General features: G+C 35.4%; 1 protein-coding gene across 1 annotated transcript; it reads right to left on the reverse strand.

Moving 5' to 3' along the window:
* Positions 1-1295: 1295 nt before the first annotated feature.
* On the reverse strand, positions 1296-19045 carry etnk2 (ethanolamine kinase 2). The gene is made up of 8 exons (XM_051912166.1): positions 18693-19045; positions 12667-12926; positions 11436-11576; positions 9070-9212; positions 8073-8156; positions 7824-7984; positions 7554-7627; positions 1296-5396 (listed from the first exon to the last, which is right to left on the reverse strand). The coding sequence occupies exons 1-8, from the start codon at positions 18870-18872 to the stop codon at positions 5324-5326; spliced, it is 1116 nt and encodes a 371-aa protein (XP_051768126.1). The 5' UTR covers positions 18873-19045; the 3' UTR covers positions 1296-5323.
* Positions 19046-20586: the final 1541 nt, after the last annotated feature.

Raw genomic sequence — 20586 nt, forward strand, 5'->3', positions numbered from 1 at the left:
AAACGCAAATATACTATAATATTAAATATGAATCCTGCATGTCTGTGCCTCTGAAATGAATGACGCGGAAGCGCGGTTTCATTTACCTCACACACACACACACACACACTGAAGCACGTGCGACGCTCGCGATGTTTTCGTCCTCTGTCGCCTCACTATATGAGGAAATGAACGCACGAAATTCATCTCCAGAGCCGCTCTGAAAGTCACTTCGTCAGCATTTAAACGCTTCGTTTGAGAAAACTGCATAGACTGTAAAAAAGAGAAACTCAAAGCTCTTGTCAACCCGTCAAAATAAAAGTTCGATTTAACTTGACAGAAACATATTAGTGTTGTACAGTAGAATTTAGATATATTAATTATTAAAAACCATCTTTTTAAGAAATAATCTGTTTTTCTTCCATGTTTTAATTTTAACAGTAAAGCTCTGTTGTGCAGCACATTGTTTGACAAAAAAAAGTTTAATTTCATGATTAAAATATAAATTAAATGGTATGCGTTCATTTGATAGCCGGAAAAAATTTCAAAACAGAATTTCTGTTCCGTATTTTCTTATTAATTATTTTTTTTTAATTAATAAATTTTGTTGTTTTTAAGAACTCAATTAATTAGACATGCTTTTTGATTATTAAAATGTAGTTAAACCATTAAAATGGAATCCAGAAAAGTTAAAACATAAAACAGAATTTGGTAAAAATAAAATTTGGGGAAAGAATAAAATGGATGTCATAGGGCCCTAAAAATGTAATTTTTTGTTAAACTTTTAATAAATTGTTGGTAAATTGGATAAGTTTCATTATTTCCATTAATTGGACATGCTTTTTGATTAAATTTTAGTAATGTAACCATTAAAATGGAGTCCAAACTGAAAAAAACAGAATTCAGGAAAAAATAAAACGGATTTCATAGGGCCCTACCATTGTAAGTCCACAAGACCGAAAGTGCATAGAAGTGTGCCATTTGGTACAGGGCCTGAGACTTGCAGAAAGCTAGTCCCTCCACACTAGCGCTGAGGATGTTTCCCTGCATGTGTGTAACTGCATTGTGCTTGTTTGATTCAGGATATCCTCAATAGTAGTCTTCCTGTGCTTACTGGGACAAAATGCAGGTCACCGTCCACAGGAGACAGGCAAAAGTTCAACGAGGAAACTGAAGTGTTTGACCAGGTGTGGTGCAAAAGACTCGCAATTCACTTGGGGTTACCAGAGGCAAATTTGGCACAGTACATATGTATTCTATCATATCAAAGAAAAAACAAACAACTTTTTTTTACAAATGCAAATGCACACAAACAGTTCCAACTCTGACATTTTAATGGAAATTTTTGGAATAATTAATAAATTATTCTCCCACAGTTGAATAGAAGCGAAAACATTGTACAGTGTTTTTCACAATATTTCACAGTATTTACAAACTCCTTATCAGTGCCGAAAGCATCGCTGCACTATAGTAGCGCCCCCTGCTGGTCTCTAGCAAACACACTTGGGTCCATGCCAACCTAACAACCCAATACACTCCCAGTTCAGTTAAATATACAAAACAAGTAGAAATATTAAAGATATAAGGATAAATGAAACATTATCTGTACATTGGTTCAGTACATTCACAAAAGAACTGATCTCAAATAAAGCGCAAACTGTGAAGCAGACTTGTTTGGTATCATAATAAAAATCCCGACACAGATGCTTCCTGTAAACATCCCTTTTAAGAGCAGAGGTTTAAAAAGGGATATTTACAAGGTCATTTCAAATCATAGAGAATATATAATATACACACACACACACAGAGGTGGTGCTATGAAATGTCTAGGATGTTAAAATTTACTTTGTTACACCATAAGTCTCAATTCCAAAGGGAATAAACAGTTGTGGCCACATTGAAATTTTCATATTAAAGTGGAAAAATATAATCTCGCTTCAACAAAATTAAACTTTCCAAAAAAACAGGAATGCTGCTTGTAAACATTTCCCCCCTTCACATTAGAAATGTCCTTCACATCATAAAAGAAAATTGATAAGTAACTAATATTTTACAAACAGAAGTGGTTTTCTCGGTGGACACATTCACATATGTTCATCTACACTGATATCTTGCCATTGCACTCCTGTTATATGAACATGTTGTTCAAATTCATAACATTCTTCATGCATGTATGGAATATGCAGCTTATATAAATATTTTTTTTTACTTTTTCAGTCATCAGTCATCATGGACCACAAAGTGACAAATAAGTAAAAATCCATCAACTGACCTTAAATGTTGAATCTCATGGAAACTGTCAAAAGCTCGTCCGGGTCATATTTCACCACAAAATATGATGACATTATGAATAAAGAATCTGATCCCTATTTTATTAGATTTTTTTTTCATTTTGACAATTTATCCTAATAGTTTAATGAGAAAAATGCATTCTCATTACTGCTATGTACATAATATTATTTAAATTGTATAGTGTGGTGAAATATGACCTGGAAATGTTTCCACAAGATTGACCTTAAAATCGCAGATCAAGTTTTAGATCTAAGCAGCGACAAGTGAGCAGTACCGAAACAAAGTATATTAGCACAGAGCTATCAGGCAGTTCCAACTCATTAGAGAAACACTGGCTACAAAATTATTCATGGTTTTGTTGAAGGGCCTCTTGCTTTCAGTCGTCGCCTGCGGCTCAGACCATTTCATTATTAACCTGCACCTGACACAGAGCCAGAGACACCTCAGAGATTTCACTGTGACCCCAGCTCAAACGCAACGTCTAGCTTCAGTTTCAAGACGATCTGAAAATGACTGCTGTACTAATTGATCAGGGACTGATCTGGTTGGTCAGTAAAAGGACACTTGGGTTCAAGAAGCTGCCACAGAGATAGTGATTCCAGTTATACAGATACAGACTCCTATAGTGGTGCAGGTATGATGTCAGAACCCGGAAGACTAATTCGCCGCTGGTTCCTTCGGAATTTTCCTATGAGGTTTTATAATGGGGGTTTTAAATTTTTGAGTAAAATAAAGCCTGTGGTATACATAACTTGATGATACTTTGACGGTTTGTTCTACAATGTACACTTCACACACTAAACTGTCTATCTAGTTACTTATTAAATATCTCTGTTTTCAAAATTGAACATAGCTGCTTCAAAATTCGCGTTTTCGCTGTAAGTGTGTAATTTATTTTGTAGAAAATGTAAAAGTATAGTCAAGTTATGTTTACCACAGGCTTTATTTTACACATAAATCGAACACTATGATTTTATAATGGCCGACACTTTGTTGCTGTCTTGGCCATTATAAAACCCCATAGGAAAATTTCAAAGGAACCAGCGGCGAATTAGTCTTTTGGGTTCTGACATTATACCTGCACCACTCTATAGGGAGGGATCTCACAAAAACATTACAGGTCACATTTCACCCCTAAATTAAAAGTGAAAAAATAAATTACATTTTGCATAAAAAGAAAATATAACCTGTTTTGGGGCCATTAAGATCTCTTGCAGTCTGACATTTACCCTCCTCAAATTCACTTTTTTCCCCCCATAATTCTCATTCTTCTCAATGCTTTCCATTGGATTCTCATTACTTTAATACAGTAATTTGAAATTTACATGCTAATTGTCATGAAAATAATGTTACAATGCAATACATCTTAATAGTCATTGAAAGGCTTAATTTCTCTTTACAAAATATAATTGTTTTTTCTTCTTTTGGGGATATGGCCTGGTATGTTCTTGACAGGTTCCCCTAATTATCTCTCCTCTAAGTTTACAGTACAATGAGTGACTAAAATGGTGCAATTCTTGGCATTTTCGATACGCATGACAAAATAAACAGATGATTTTTGTGCTTTGTGGAGCTCTAGTAGGTTTCTACTGGAATGTTTTACTCAAGACAAAAATGGCAAAAGCACGACCAAGAAATAAAATGCAATTTAAATAACGCATATTTAGAAGAGACTGTGAACTGATCTTCTATCTCTTGTTGTAGACGACAGAATTTTAGATGCACAGTATTGAAACGAGATGAAATTCTAACTGTTTTGAAAGGGGACACTTTCAAACCACATAGAACTAGAAAGTCCAGGTATTTTCTCCAGTGAGATGGCAATTACATCCCTAAGTCTGCAATTAATATTCTGAACTTAAATAATCTTTTCCTTTTGGCTCCAGGACATCCTCACAGATGGTGACCTGAATCAAACTACACAACACTGTTACATAAATATTGCCCCCTTTTCCAGTTTTGGAAAACCATTAGATTGATATTTAAGGGGGGTTTGACATTAGGAATGAGATTAGAGATCATTGAGCAGATAATGACTTTCAAATCTCAGTTTGAGCTTTGCCAGGTGATGCAGACACATTTAGGACAGAGAGCGAGAAAAGGAGGGGGAAGCGGGAAGCAGGCTGTAATATTCCACAGCCTCTGACAAGTGGAAAATTCAACAGAACTTCTCACAACCATAAAAACTAAATAGGTGGAAACATGGTCCTACAGACGCTGAGGTTTCTCGTGGCCCTGACTTCTTGGGAATGTCTGAAGTGAGGCCAGATTGACTTCATTGGTTACTTGGTTACTTGCCTTTTAGCTGACGCCATTCATCCAAAGTGACTTACGGAGGACTAATTGCAGAGGTTAAGTAATTTGCTCAAGTGCGCAATAGTGTAGGACAGGGCAGGATTTTTGACCTCAGTAACTGTCTAGTTCTCGAGTCACCCCTGACTGGCCCTAAACCAGAAACCTTGATTTCTTCTCATCATTACAGCGCTGGGAGATAAATCTGAAAGCATTAGCACATTTTTGGGTCTTTGCACATTTGTCATTGCAAAAGAAGAAATATCCGGTAGGCAGAAACTAAGATGTTTCTTGTTAATCAACGCCTGCAGTATCAACAAATATCCTTGCTAAACATCACTACAGGCCTCCTTCACAGCAAATCATTCTGCATAAGTTTGCAATGGATCTCACACTGCAAAACTCATAACAAGAAGTTCCAAAGCAAAGTCGGCTCCAACAATGGAAGGATTTTTTTGGTGCAAAACAAGTGCCCTGTAACAATTAATAAATAAATTGTATTTAAAACATAAAAACTCACTCCATTTTATGGAAAACTTGATCAACTAGAAGTGGAGTCCCAAAGAGAAACATGGTTTTTGAAAAAGGAATCAAGAATTTGTGGAACAAAGACAAGTTGCCAACCAATCATAAGAGGTCCCAGTGCTCACCCCTGCTGTACCTCATACCCTCCCCTGACTGAAAAGGCCTCTGATTCAATGGTCAAACGGTCATCGGTGAGGCCAACAGATACCAGCGTTGCCCCCTCAGTCTTGAAGTCTCATTTGGGGATCTCCAGGGCCGTAACTGCAGGTTTGGTTTTGAAGTACTGATTGAAACGTAGCACGGCATACCTAGAAAAAGAGTATGACAAAATCAGATCTGAAAGTCAAATTTAAGAATGGGATTAAAGTAGACAGCATTGTCAGAAATGTACTTTTTTATTATTTAAGGGTATAAATAATAAAAATAATAAAAAATAATTAAAAAAAATAAAATAAAAACATACAACATGTCATCGATTTATATCAAATACTCAAATTGAATATAGTTTTGACCAATTATGGCAAAATAATAATCAAAATAATTTTTTCATGTATTTATGTATTAAGTATTATGTTTGTAGCACTTTGAGTAGGCTATATAATATAAAACAAAAATCAATGCATTATTAAATATAACTATAATTGCAAATAATTGTCAAACTACCGGAAATTTTTTTTTTTTTTTAAAAATATACATTTTAAAAAATTTTATGGTTCCTATGAAATATATCAAATATTAGATAATATTAAAAAGATAACATTCAATTTCAGTGGCATTTTTGCCGTGAGACCAGGCATTATTTAATGTTAATGTTAACTTTACATAATTTAACGGCATATTTATCTCCAATAATTGATATTTAATTTTTTTTTTTATCTTTATAAGGAGATTTTTTTAACAAAAATAAAAACATACAACATGTCATCCATTTGTCAAATAATTTAACTGAATATAGTTTTGACCAATTATGGCCGTTTTCTGTAAAATCAACATCATTTTTTAATGTATTTATGCATTAAGTATTATGCTTGTATTATGTATTACGTTTGTAGCACTTTGAGTGAGCTATAATATAAAACACAAATAAATGCATTATTAAATATAATGTAACTGTCAAACTACCAAAAAATGCTTTTAAAAAATTTATGGTTCCTATGAAATATATTAAATAACATATAACATTAAAAAGAGGCATTACAGGTGCATTTTGTCCATTTCAATAGCATTTTTGCCCTGAGACCTGATTAATTTGTTGCTCTGAAAGACACTGAAGTTTAAATAAATTTACATAATAATTTTTATCCCTTTTCCACATGCAAAGAGGCTTATTTTTCAAACAGCCTGCAAGACCCCTCCTGATCTCATCTGTGCAGGCAGTGATTTGTTTTTAAAAGGTGCAGCCACCTTTTAACAACAAATCCTTCCTTGAGAGGAACCACGACCTGTTGCTTGGAAACTGGTGATGTAGGAAGTTTACAGAATATATTACTTGAGCCAGTTTAATAAAAGTGAGCCACGACACCAACAAAAATATCCTCAGCCTACAGATGACATAACTCACCCCCTCCGAAAAACCAACTCAAGAATAACTTAAGCACTAAAAAGTTTCATTGGGCTACAGCACAAGATTTCGAGTGTCATGTGCCAAAGTCACAGAGGGTGGCAGGCCGCAATTCACTTGTCCTGAATCAAATCTGCTTTTCAACTCTTGAAAACAAACACCATTGACTGGTTTCTATGGGCAATAGAAATAACAGTCCTCACCCATTCATGCGCAGTATGTGGGAGAGCTTCATATAAGACCTTCACCTCCAACTGAGGCATTCATACACAGATTCAGGTCTAATGTATTTTTAAGTTGCAAAGACAATGGACACTGTTTTAGGATTCTGTTTTAGCCATGAACCCAAGAGATCTAACCTTCAACTCAGGTCTCAGGTGTTTCTGTCAGGTGAATGGTTAAGGTGTTAACTGTGGTTTGAGGCAATTTTTGGTCAGTGAATCACTTGGAAATTGAACTTTGGCCAAATCATATTTTGACTTGCATAAAATAACATTTCTAACACAAAGTCAATGCATGAACAAATGGAAATCAGAGTATACGTATGTATGTATGCATATATGTGTGTATATATAGATCACCATATTGTAATATAAGTGGGTATTTGTTGTTGTTCTTTTAAAAAAAAATGGCATTTGTCTTATTTGTATAATATTGCAATATTCAGGAGTTTTTCCCAGTATAAAAGTTTATATTAGGTTACAAAAGTGTATTAGGTTACTTGCCTGGTTATTGGCTGCATTAGTTTCCACAACTTTCTGTCACTTACTGTTACACTCTTTATCTGCCTTTAACACCCATTTCTCTTAACACAGTCAGGGTTGATAATGATCTTTATGCCTGTAAATAAAGCCTCCCCCATCACAAGAGATGAAAGGTTTGCTGAGCTGGATACACCACTTACCCGAGGAAGTCAAACTCGATGGAGGAGTACTTGGCTTGGATCAGGGCCCAGAAACCCCAGAAGAAATGTGAGGCCTGCCAAAGCGGAAGAACAAGAACTTTAGGCGAAAACCTTCCAGCTCAATCCACACAGATGTATGACTGACAGCAATCATCATGCAACAAGCTTGTAATCCAATACCTTGGAATAAACAACCATAAATCAACTTCATAAGTCCTGCATTATCAAAACACTTCCTTTTCTAATGTCCTCTGCACATGCAACACTTACCAGAGCAAATTTGTTGACTTGTACGTAGAGCGTCTCCAGTTCATGCTGGCTCACCTCCTCGCCTTTCTTGGTAAAGAGCTTGTAGGCCTGCAGGTAAGTGTGCAACCAGTCCAACTGCATCTCTTGACTGGGATAAAGGTTATAGTCGGGTTCACTCATGCCTGATGAACACACACATATGGAAGGGTAATGCAAATCAGTTTCCTGAGCATAATTTTTTTTTATGAGTGATATTTTTATGCTGCTCACCTGCAAATTCATTGAAATGATTTCCAATGTCAAATGCTTGATAGTTGTAACTTGAATATTCATAATCGATAAAACGAACATGACCTGAAAAAAAGCAAGAGGGTTTGATTTGTAGTAAGGCAAAATATTAGTCTTAAGTGCTTTTTGAAACAAAATCCCCAAACTTAATTCCTTAAGTGAAAAATGTAAACACTTTGGCTCTATGGTGTTGTCAATATTGCTTTGTTTGTTTGCGCAGCCCAACATGTCAACTTCTGGCTCAACCAAAAGCAAGACACGGAAGGCAGCATGGAAGCGGTGGCAGAAACCTGGAACCAGTCAATTTTTTTGCTATTCTAAATTGTTGCTATGAGTACTAAGACATACATTACCTTTCAAAAGTTGGGGTCAGTAAGAGTTTTTTTTTTATTTTTTTAAAAAATTAACACTTTTATTCAACCAGGAAACTTATAATGTTACAAAATATTTCCATTTCAAATTAATTCTGTTCTTTTGAACTTTCTATTAATTGAAGAATCGTGGAAGTATTGTTTTCATCATTGATAATAATAAATGTTTCTTGAGCAGCAAATCATCATATTGATGTGACACTGAAGACTGGAATAATGAGTAATTGAGCTTTACATTAAAACAGAAAACTGACATTTTAAATTGTAATAATATTTCACACTATTACTGTTTTTACTGCATTTTGATCAAATACTAAATGCAGCCTTGGGGAGCATAAAAGACTAAATAAAATCCTGGGATTTGAATGGATTATGAACAGTGGGCTATGAAATTACTAATATTATTTTCCCCACCCATATGACCTTGGTTACACAGGCAAAGCTGTTCCAGAGGCAGAGAAATTTAGTGCATTTTGATAGTGCTTATGAATATTAAAGTGTTTTCTTTCGAATAATGCAAACTTTTGTGCACAATAAGACCAGGGACATTTATTATAATATATGGTCAGTTTAATTTCTTATGGTCATGAAGCTGACATAATACCCACCTTCCTTTGCATTGTGAATGATGTTCTTGCAGAGCAGATCGTTGTGACAGAGCACTACAGGAGAGCCCAGCTGCGACAGGTGTTCCTTCATCCACATCATTTCCTGTTCAAGCACTTCCTGACTGGGCACTTCCTGCTGAATTCTAAATCAAAAAACATAGAAAGAGTGTTTGACATCACAATAATGTCACAAAATAGATTTTTGGAAAATTAAAGTTTGCTTATTAATGATGTTTGTTTAGTAAAAAAATTGGTAACACTTTACAATAAGGTTTTTATTTGTTTACTACATTAGTTAACATGAATTAACCATAAACAACACTTCTACAGCATTTATTAATCTTAGCTAATCTCAACATTTACTAACACATTTTTAAGATTAAAAGTCATATCTTTTAACATTAGTTAACATGAACATTTTTATTATCTAACATTAACAAAGGTTAATAAATGCAGTAAAAATATGTTCATGTTAGTTAATGCATTAACTAAGATTAACAAATGAGACCTTACTGTAAAGTGTTACCAAATAATTGCACAACTTTCCTCAACTAGGCACACGATTTGAGTTTCACGTCTGTGGACAGTACGGGACAAGTTATGCATAGAAGTTCAATATTTAGGGTTAGGAGTTTGTTCAAATCACTAATCTTAAGTATGAGTAATAGTAAGCATCTTTTGGTTTTAATACTGTATTATTATATATTGAAATTAATATAACATAGTATGTTAAGTAACTAACATAGTTAACAAATGTTAACAATTATTGTGAAGTATTACTAACAATTTCAACTAAACGCTTCATCAGGAAGCTTTTAGCTTAACAAAGGATGGATTAACAAAAGAGAAATTAAGACGGTGATAATGTGGTCCAGTCCCACCAATGAGAAAGCCTGTCTGAGTGACCACTCTCCCCTTATAATGGGCTTAAGTAGCTATTTCTAGAATCTCCATTTGCTGTGCAGCAGCTCACTCAAAACCCAGCAGTCTCTCTGACTGATCTGTGATTTGTTGCATGCTTTTTTGCACAAGTTTATGACTTGTATAAAGTATCAGGAAACTACTGAGTAAAATCATTATATTAAACATTGGGGAATAATATAATCTCTACCAGAGAAACTCTTATGAAACTAATGCTCTGATGACTGATGACGTAAATGATCTCTGGCTCCCGATAAACGTCAGAATGCAAACAGCCACCAGCTTTTAAGAGCGAGCATCTTTGTAAGGAAGACAATTGAGATGATTATGTGACATAACAGTTCTGAGCATGAGATTAGACAGACAAATGCAATCTGGGACTCGTGAAACACCTGTCTGAGCAAAATCAAAATTCAAACGCGTCTCATCCATTCAGATTTCTGAGCTGTGATGAGTAATAATCTGAATTTTAATGAGATAATTTAAGATTTAAAAATTTAAACCTATTCTGCTTTTTTTACATTTTCAACTTTCTTTAGTGTGTAATGTTGCTGTCTGAGCATGAAAAAAGTCTGAAAAGTAGCAAAGCACAGTCACTCCAAAGGGAGTTAAGGCACGGATCTACTTCATTTTCTGCGTTTCGCTCCGTCACTCGCACAGTCGTGAATCACGGCTTTCAAAGCATAATCAACCGCGGATGAGAACGGATGGACAATTGCATCTTTATACAAGTTCTCTACAAGACATTGGAGGGCAGCACTGAGTCATGTCATTTACAGGACATTAACTCGGAAGGATTGAGGAAGAAAAGTATCGGATCTGCTATTGCACGCAAATTTTAGAACAAGAACCAAAACAAAACGATGGAGATTGATATGCTGCTTTGTTTACTTTTTTGTATCGCCACCTATTGGACTCTTTTGTCTCAAAATTTACCTTGCACATGCGCTGTTGTACACGCACCAGACATCCGCGGACCCTCCTGATGATGAAAATGACATCACACAGACAGTGTGCGGACCGCCGCGGAATGCGGAAACACATCACAATATTCCTCATTTAAATAATTTCCGGCCAAAAGCATACACTAAAAAGGAGCGAGGCCTGGTTGAGTTGCGTTAGTACTGTGTTGAAACTTGTGGTTATGGTACGGGGATGTGACATTTCTGAAACACGCTTAAAGGGTTGACCAATATCAACACACTGGTCCAGCTGGCCAATCAGAGCACATTTCGCTTTTCGGAAGGAGGGGCTTTATAGAGACAGGAACTAAACAGAGCATTACTGACAGACTGGGAAGAGAGGTGCTGCAACAATGTCAAATATGTGAAGAATAGGGTGTTTTTTGAACATTCAAGCATGAAATCCTAGAACACAAAAACAAAATCAAGACTTTGTAAAAGGGCTTAATATGGCTTCTTTAAGATTCATTCCCTGAAGTTTACCTGACATTAGAGGCTTGGTCTGTGAACTCCGTGGCCACTAGCGAGAAGTACTTGCGCATTTTGATCCACAGGTTGGGTTTGGGGATGCAGCCATTGTGTGCGTGGATGGCGTGAATGCGGGCCATTTCACGGGCGATAAGTCTGCCAATAATAACAAAGGAAGACGTTGGTCCAAACTGCAATGTTCAATTTCAGCTTAAACACAATGCCTGGAAAAAGCTGTTTATGTGGAAAAATGGATATTAGTCCAAGGTCACCTGTGTAATTTGCGATACGGTTCACTGTGTGCCTGGAAGGAGATTACATGACCCTCATGAAGGGAATGAACACTTCGGTCTGAGTGCACATGATCTTTGCGCCAAATTTTGCTTAGACTATAGGAAGAGGTTTCCACAAGCCATTCTTCAATATTTAAAGACACGTTTCAAAAAGGTGCTATTATATGCTATACATTTTATCATTATATACATTATACTTTAATTCAGCAAGGATGCATTAAATTGATCAAAAGTGACAGTAAAGATTTACAACATTAACATTACAAATAAATATTAAGCAGAACAACTGTTTCCAACATTGATAATAATTAGGAAGGTTTCACCACATCAGCATATTAGATTTCTGAAGGATCATGTGACACTGAAGACTGGAGTAGTGATGCTGAAAAATCAACTTTGCATCACTGGAATAAATTACATTTTATAATATATTCAAAGAGAAAACAGTTATACATTGTAATAATATTTCACAATATTACTGTTTTTACTTTACTTTTGATCAAATAAATGCAGCCTTTCAAAAACAATAAAAGAATCTTACTAACCAAAAACTTTTGAATGGTATTGTAAACTGATTTCAGTATGTATGAAACATATTTTTTCTTACTTTTAACTCATCACATTGCATTCTAGGATTCTCTTATTTGCAAGAATACATGTGATACTGTCTTAGCATCTGATCAAATGAGGTATAATTATGTAATTAGTATAATAAATATGTAAGTAGTACAAGGTTTTGGACTGAGCTAAGGCCAGTTTTAATGACTTCACTATTATTATTACAAAAGCCAAAATAGACCAAAAATGTTCCAAAAATAGGCCAAAAACTAAAATCAGTGTCAAAGTACTCCACGTTCTAACCCAAATGCTAAAGTCAAAAGACCAACCAAATGTGTTATTTTTAGAAGGAACACCCACACTTCTATTCTGTGCCTTGTGTCGAACGGACCCACCTCAGTAACACAGGGTCCCTGACGTCTTGAGTATCCAGAGCGCGTCCTTGCATGAACTCGTAGCAGATGCCATTCTGGAAGGTGCAGTAAAGTCGGGGTGCGCAACCATTGGCATGTAGAACTTGGAAGCTCTTCAGTTCATTGTCTCGGTCCACAATCAGCTCGGTCTTGTTGCCGTACACCCTGACAAGCACCACATCCTCGTCGCAATCCTCCATATAACACCCCACCAGTTTGTTAGTTGTGCCATCTGTGAAAAGCTGAAGGGACAAAAAAAATTTAACATAAGGCTATCATGATCAAATTGCAATCACAGCTACATTTTGTTGCAAGATGCACAGACCTTTCAGTCAAATTGAAATGGCATTCAAATCCAGTTTCACTTTCCTTAATGTTCCATAATTGCAATTTCATGTATCAGGAACTGCATGTTGACTGAAACTACTTAATGTTGACAACCTGTTTAAGGGTTAGATCACCCAAAAATGAAAATTCCTTCATTAATTACTCACCCTCATGTCGTTCCAAACCCATAAGACTTTTGTTCATCTTCAGAACACAAATGAAGATCTTATTGATGAAATCAGAGATTTCTGTCCTTCCATTGACAGTCTACACAACTACCACTTTGACGCTTCAAAAAGTTCATAAAGAGATTGTAAAACTAATCGTTAAGAATTGAGCGGTTTGGTCGAAATTTTCTGAAGAGACTCGATCGCTTTGTATGATGAACAGATTGAATTTAGGCTTTTATTCACATGTAAACATTGATCAGTGAACATAAACAAAAGCTCAACCGAACCTGCTTGATGCGTGAGAACAAACCTCATTGGTTCTTGCGGAAGCAAGCTTCTTGCACGTCAAGCAAGCATGATTGAGCTTCAATTTACCATAACTGATGTGGGAGTTGATGAATGTTTATATGTGAATAAAAGCCTAAATTCAATCTGTTCTTCATATAAAGTGATCAAATCTCTTCAGAAAATGTGGATTAAACAGCCTGTAGACTGTCAATGGAGGGACATAAATCTCTCAGATCAGATTTTATTAAAATATCTTTATTTGTGTTTTGGAGATGAACGAAAGTCTTACAGGTTTGGAACGATATGAGGGTGAGTAAATGATGACAGAATTTTCATTTCTGGGTGAACTAGTAAGTGGGACACTTGGCACTCTTTTTTATATTGCCTTTTTCCCTATCACATATTTTAGTAATCATCATAAATTAGGTGATCATTTGAAAGCTTATACACTTTATCTTGTGAAAGTTTTGAAATTGGACATTGCGTTACCTTTTAGCGGGCTCCTCACCCTAGCGGGTGATGTCATGTTTCAAATGTTACAAAATTTGGACTATTTTATAGTCAAATCTTTTTCGAAACTTGACAAAACACATCGTTGGAAGGGTTTGAGACTCAAGGTTCCATATTTGACTGTTTTGTGATAGCAGTGATATTGTGACAGAAATGCATTGGCTAATTTTGGTATAGTGCCAAAATAAAATCTCACAGGAACCTCAATTTTTGTGATATCAACTTCAAATTTGGAATCTAGCAATTTTAGACTCCAAATTATTTTGTAAAATATATTTTTAAATAAAATATAAAATGTTTAGTACAGTACATTTGCTAAACATACACTTCTAAAACTTTTTTTACACTTTCATGTTTTGTTCTTTGTCTTCTTTAAAAAGAGACCAACCTCAGGCCTGTGTTCCAAAGCATTAAAGGGTTAGTTCACCCAAAAATAAAATTATGTCATTTATTACTCACCCTCATGTCGTTCCACACCCGTAAGACCTTTATTCATCTTCGGAACACAAATTAAGATATTTTTGATGAAATCCGATGGCTCAGTGAGGCTTCCATTGACAGGAAGATAATTAACACTTTCAAATGCCCAGAAATGTACTAAAAACATATTTAAAACAGTTCATGTGACTACAGTGGTTCAACCTTAATGTTATGAAGCGACGTGAATACATTTTGTGCACCAAAAAAGCAAAATAACAACTTTTCAGCAATATCTACTGATGGCCGATTTCAAAACACTGCTTCGAAGCTTTACGAATCTTTTGTTTCGAATCAGTGGTTCGAAGCGCCAAAGTCACGTGATTTCAGTAAACGAGGCTTTGTTACGTCATAAGGCTTGTTCGAGATGCATTGGCGCTGCGCAGACCGATTGGCGTCAAAGTTCTGCGAGAGCAATTGGAGAGCATACGACACCTCATGCTTTCGAATTGCTCTCGCGGTACTTTGATGTCATACGCCACTCGGTCTGCACAGCGCCGATGCATCTCGAACAAGCCTTATAAGTGTTTCGAAATTTCAATAGTTCATGTGACTTTGGCAGTTTCATACGCTGATCCGAATCACTGATTCGAAACAAAAGATTTGTAAAGCTAATTTTTAAAGCTTATTATTAAAGCTTCGAAGCTTCTTGAAGCAGTGTTTTGAAGTCGCCCATCACTAGATATTGTTGAATAAAGTCATTATTTTGTTTTTTTGGTGCACAAAAAGTATTCTCGTCACTTCATAACATTAAGGTTGAACCACTGTAGTCACATGAACTGTTTAAATACGTCTTTAGTACCTTTCTGGGCATCTGAAAGTGTTAATTATCTTTCTGGCAATGGAGGCCTCACTGAGCCATTGGATTTTTATCAAAAATATCTTAATTTGTGTTCCGAAGATGAACGAAGGTCTTACAGGTGTGGAACAACATGAGGGTGAGTAATTAATGACAGAATTTTTGGGTGAACCCGTTAATGAATTACAACTATATAAGTTCAGATATTCACATCTATGCTCAATAAGGGGTGTGAAAGTTAACCGATCTTAAAGAATAAAATAAGCCATTTTCAATCATTCGAATGTCAATCATGATGGAGCATATGATAAATTGGCAAGACCTTAAATTCTTTGTGTTTGTGACAATGTATCCCACAATTCACAGCACTGGCCTCGCCACCCACCAATGCATTTCTGAGATTCCTGAAATGACTTATGTACAAACAGCGGCAGTGGTCGCCATACAGAGGATGAATTCATCTCTGAGCAGGTGCCATTTTGAGAGTTCAACAGTTTTGTCGAAAGGTTACAACACTTAAAACGTGTAATGCATCTCAATAGTAAATGGGTTTAAGATAAACGGCTGAAAGCAAATATACCACAAATATCTGAACAAACTTTGAAATTAGAAATCGGAAAGTGACATGAAGCATGGTTTGAACCGCTAAGAATTGTTTGAATGGTCAGTGTTTACAGTTGAGCCTAGGTCAGGTGGTTATTATCAACAAACACAACACAACTACCAACCCTTTTTCTAATGTCACATAACCATGTGGCTCTCCTAAACGGCTGGAACGCCGGAGCTCATCTGATGAATGGCATCAAAATGCCACACGCCAACAGAGCAGCTTTATTTTGAGCATTTTGGCTTCATTCAAAGGACTGTACCAAAGCAGCTGTGGACAATATGTTTGGGCACAATGCATGTTTTTCATTGATGAAAACTATGCTGGCTATCTGTAAACAGTGCCCATCTGTGTGGAGGTGAAACGGGATAAGGTTCATTCATCCTGGCTCAACAGCGGCAAACACAACTCATGTTGTGGCCCAAGAGAAAGGGGGTGAAAAATACATGTCCGAGTCATAGGTCACCCCAAAATTATAAGAATGAAAATGTGAAAATGAATCCTGTTTTTTAAAACTAGGACCAAGGATAGGCCAGTGTAAGAGTTTGGAGCCATTCATTGAACATGTACATGTGTTTTTGTCTCATGCAAATTTAGATAAATTCAATATCGCTGCTGTGTATTCTGCTGATTTAAATGTCACCAAGGTTACATTATCTACTGGCTGACATGGTTGAGGTTTTGTTGAAATAACAACAAGGACTTGAGAAAGGAATGGGTTGAAAATTGTAAACGAATCAGTAAGGTTTGCATCATATGCCTTTATTTTCCTGGAAAAGTGTAGTGTGGATCTATAATGTGTATTTAATCGCAATTATAGTCACAAAAATGTTTAGACTGAAAATGACAAAGACTGAAATGGTTGAAATGCTGTATTACTTAAAATGTTTTAAGAGCACTATAGCACCAATTCTACGGATTTTGACTTCATACATGATTTTTAGGAAAATCATGTTAAAATGTAAGTATCAAATATGATCCATCAGGCTTTTGAGGAATGTTTATTTGTACACCTCTCAATCGTCATTATATTGCATTGCATTATATGTTTTGTCCCCACAATTAAAACTACAAAGTTCATAAAACTAAGCATTTAAATATCACCATACTAAAGCATATTATTAAGAGATATAGAAAAATTCTATTTATATGCAGAATTTTATCATACTTTTTGGCCATATAAATATCAGCAACTGCACCAAATTGCATATTTTTGCTCAGTTTGGGCTCCTCTAATATGAGCTCCATATTCTCACTATATGAGCCATAAAAGCCTGATGTAAATATGAAGCAAATATGAAATATGTTCATTAATAACCTTCACTTCCCATCACACTAAATGATAACACTCAAACAGATATGACAGATGCAGCGCGTGAGGCTGACAGTCAGTGCAATAATACAAAGTTTATAATTGTGCTAACTGTGTAGCATACGTGGCGTTGGGCGGAGATGTCAGGCCAGTCAGTAAGTGTGAGTCACAGAGTCTAATCAGGTTATTTAAACAGCTGCATTAGGATAAACTCAAGGAAGCAGTAAGAGAGGCTTGCTTTATTACTATTAATAACTGTTATTGACTGTTATTGACTGTGTTAATATTGTGAGCCTTCTAAATGATATTTTCCAATTAAGTCGTGAGACTTTGATCTGATTTTGCAAATACAATAGGCTGATCACTTTTAAATCAAATATGATTTTGGGTCGAGTAAATCTAATCAGATAAACTAGTTTCAAAACAGAATGCCAGGTGGGAGCTGCTCTATTTGTGAAATAACCTCCTATTCAGAGGTGACAAGTAACAGCTGACCTATGTCAAGTACAAAAAAAGAAAAACATTATATATATATATATATATATATATATATAATATATAGTGTGTGTGTGTGTGTGTACACAGAACAACAACAACATGACCTGCAACAAAATGCATTGACACCACCTGTAACCCAAAAGACCTTGAGGTATATTTATATCAGATTTATATATTATATATTTATGCACCAGACAAGTACATTTACATGATGGCAAAACAAAGCAAACTCATTTCACTGAACTTAAAGATTTATTGAGGTGTCAACATGATGTTGAACTGGGATATGCAAACACAACTGTGTTGACACTATGATGGACAGATGAAGATGACTTCAAAACACCATCATAACACAAATTTCTTAAACACATTAACATTTTTAAATTAATCTATCTATCTAAATATATATATATATATATATATATATATATATATATATCATAATTATACACACATAAATATATAATATAAAAAGATAGATATATAAAATAATATATATATATATATATATAAAAGATCTTTAAATCAGTTTAATATTTTATGTGTGTGTGTGTGTGTGTGTATATATATATATATTATAAAATATTAAACTGATTTTAAGATCTTTTTTATCTTGATTTGAAGATTTTTAGCAAATAAGTCACTGCCAGCTGGCCAATGACGTATACAGGAGACGCACCTCACGTCATATATTAAAAACCTCCCTTACCTGGCGCAAATGGTAAAATGATTTCTTTATAGCTGTTTTATTACAGAATGTGTGTGATTATATGTGGTTAAACTGGGTGTGATGTACAGCAGCTGGCTAAGTTAGCCAGGCTAGTTTTGAACGTCACTCCTACGGTCATAGCTAGTAATATGACGTGGTAACACACAAAACCTTCAACGTCATTTACGCTATATTAAAAGCTATTCTTCACTGAAAATTAAAAACGCCACAGAAAAAAAAAAAAAAAAAAAAAAAAAAAGGCCCTAAACACGCCGGGAGTAGATTAGCTCAAGCTACACAGTCACACCTACCTTAGTCTGGATCAGGTTCGGGTCCCAGCCTGGTCTGAGCTCTTTAATCAGCTTCATCGCCCCTTCCGTAACATTATGTTCGTCCACGAATATCGGGAATTTTCTGATCGTCGGTGACCCGACCGGCACGTGGATCTCCGTCTCCATCATATGATTTATCTGTCTATTATTGCCCGACATGAAAGTTTCTGAATCTATAAGTATTAAATAGGTATATTAAGTGTTCGGGGGGTCTTAAGGTTTTTATTTAAACATGTACTGGAGGTCCAGTCCGGTTTAGTATGTGCAGAGAAAAGAGGAGCGACTCATATGCCGGTACCGTTGGTTTCTGTCATCACGGCAGGAAAAAAACGGCGCTTCTTCCTTCTGTAGGCACCGCCCACAAGAAATCATCCGATGACGGAGCCTGGCTGATAAATATTCATGAGGTCAGGCTGACGACTCTTCAGAACCTTCCAATGGCGAATGATTGCCTTATTAATATTGATTAGGTAAACTTACGTTGCTTTGTAGTCGTCCGTGGTAAGGGCTTGGCTCATGAATATTACGAGACATGCCTTCAGCATTGTAAGATTCGTAAATAACCTGGATTTATGTCTCTCAATAAACATATGCTCAATATTTTGTCTTTTTTGAAGTGTAATTTGTTATGTATCATGGTATTAGAAAGAAAGAATATAGGCTATTACGAAAATATGAAGTCACAGTTGAACCTGGGGAAATGTAAACAATCTGAATATTTAGCCAAATTAAATGACAAGCCTAAAGGAGTGCGTTGTCTAAACTAATCTCAGGTTTACTGTAATCATGTGTCATTATTGCATGCTATCTATGAATCAGGCCACTAGGAGTCTCTCACAAAGGCAAAACGGGCCCAAATCATTCATTTTTATAATATAAGCTAAAGTGCCCTCTGCTGGCTAAAAGAACAAAGAACATGGTTGATGATAATGATGAGAAAAATTTGAGAATATTGGAAAATGATTCTAAAATATGTAAATAATTTTGTAAATAATAGACAGACTGAAAAAATAAGCCTTAACACTTTGCAGAATGTAGAATGTTGCAGAGAAAATAAAACAGGAAAAATGTCAATGTCATCTATACATATAGGCCTATATATATATATATATATATATATATATACAGTTTTTACTTTTTATTAATATTTTTAGTTTGTTTTATTTTTATATTTTTCATTTTCATTTTAGTTGAAGTTTTATTATTTTTTGTTTTGTTTTGTCATTATTAGCCTATTATTATTATTATTATTATATTAATAAATTATTATTAAACATCAAGTTAAAATAAATGAGAATTGAGATGGCAACATTCAGCCACTAGATGTCCTCACAACTTCTTCAAAGAGTGGACTGGCATACTGGCTGCGTCCGAAAACTTCCAATAGGGTCTGGCCTCGCTGCCTTATCAGGCAATGACTTTGCAGGCAGCGTTTGAGCACGAAGGTACCTCACGAAAATGATTTCGGACAGACTTCTGTTCTGAGGCAGCGTAACAGTTTAATAGTCTACAGCAAAATAGAGCAAACTTTGCAAATAACTAAGCAAATAGCCTATTTAATTACTACAAAAGTAATTTCTCGTTAGAAATGATACCAGAAGTGGAAAACGTTGGTCAAAAACATACATTTACACACAAACTGACCACCAAAAGCAACTTTCAGACGCCATCTTTAATTTTTTAATCAAAGGCAGCGAAGGATAGGCCTACATCTATGCTGTCTTCAAAAATCAACCAGATGAAGGTAGCCTAACTCGGGAGAGTTATATATTCCTATTAATTTCAACTGCCAACTGCCATTTCATAATGCCATTTGAATGGGACACAACACTGAGTGACTGAGTAACTAACCATTACGTAACTTAAATATGCT

This window comes from Ctenopharyngodon idella, chromosome 11 (genome assembly GCF_019924925.1).
Source record: "Ctenopharyngodon idella isolate HZGC_01 chromosome 11, HZGC01, whole genome shotgun sequence".
Taxonomy (NCBI): Eukaryota; Metazoa; Chordata; class Actinopteri; order Cypriniformes; family Xenocyprididae; genus Ctenopharyngodon; species Ctenopharyngodon idella.

Coding starts and splice junctions, on each gene's coding strand:
- etnk2 (XM_051912166.1), bottom strand. CDS start 18,872: ATGTCGGGCAATAATAGACAGATAAATCATATGATGGAGACGGAGATC. Junction 12,927..18,692: donor CGAACCTGATCCAGACTAAG/GTAGGTGTGACT, acceptor TTGTCCCTTCAG/CTTTTCACAGATGGCACAAC. Junction 5,397..7,553: donor ATCGAGTTTGACTTCCTCGG/GTAAGTGGTGTA, acceptor CTCTTTTTCTAG/GTATGCCGTGCTACGTTTCA.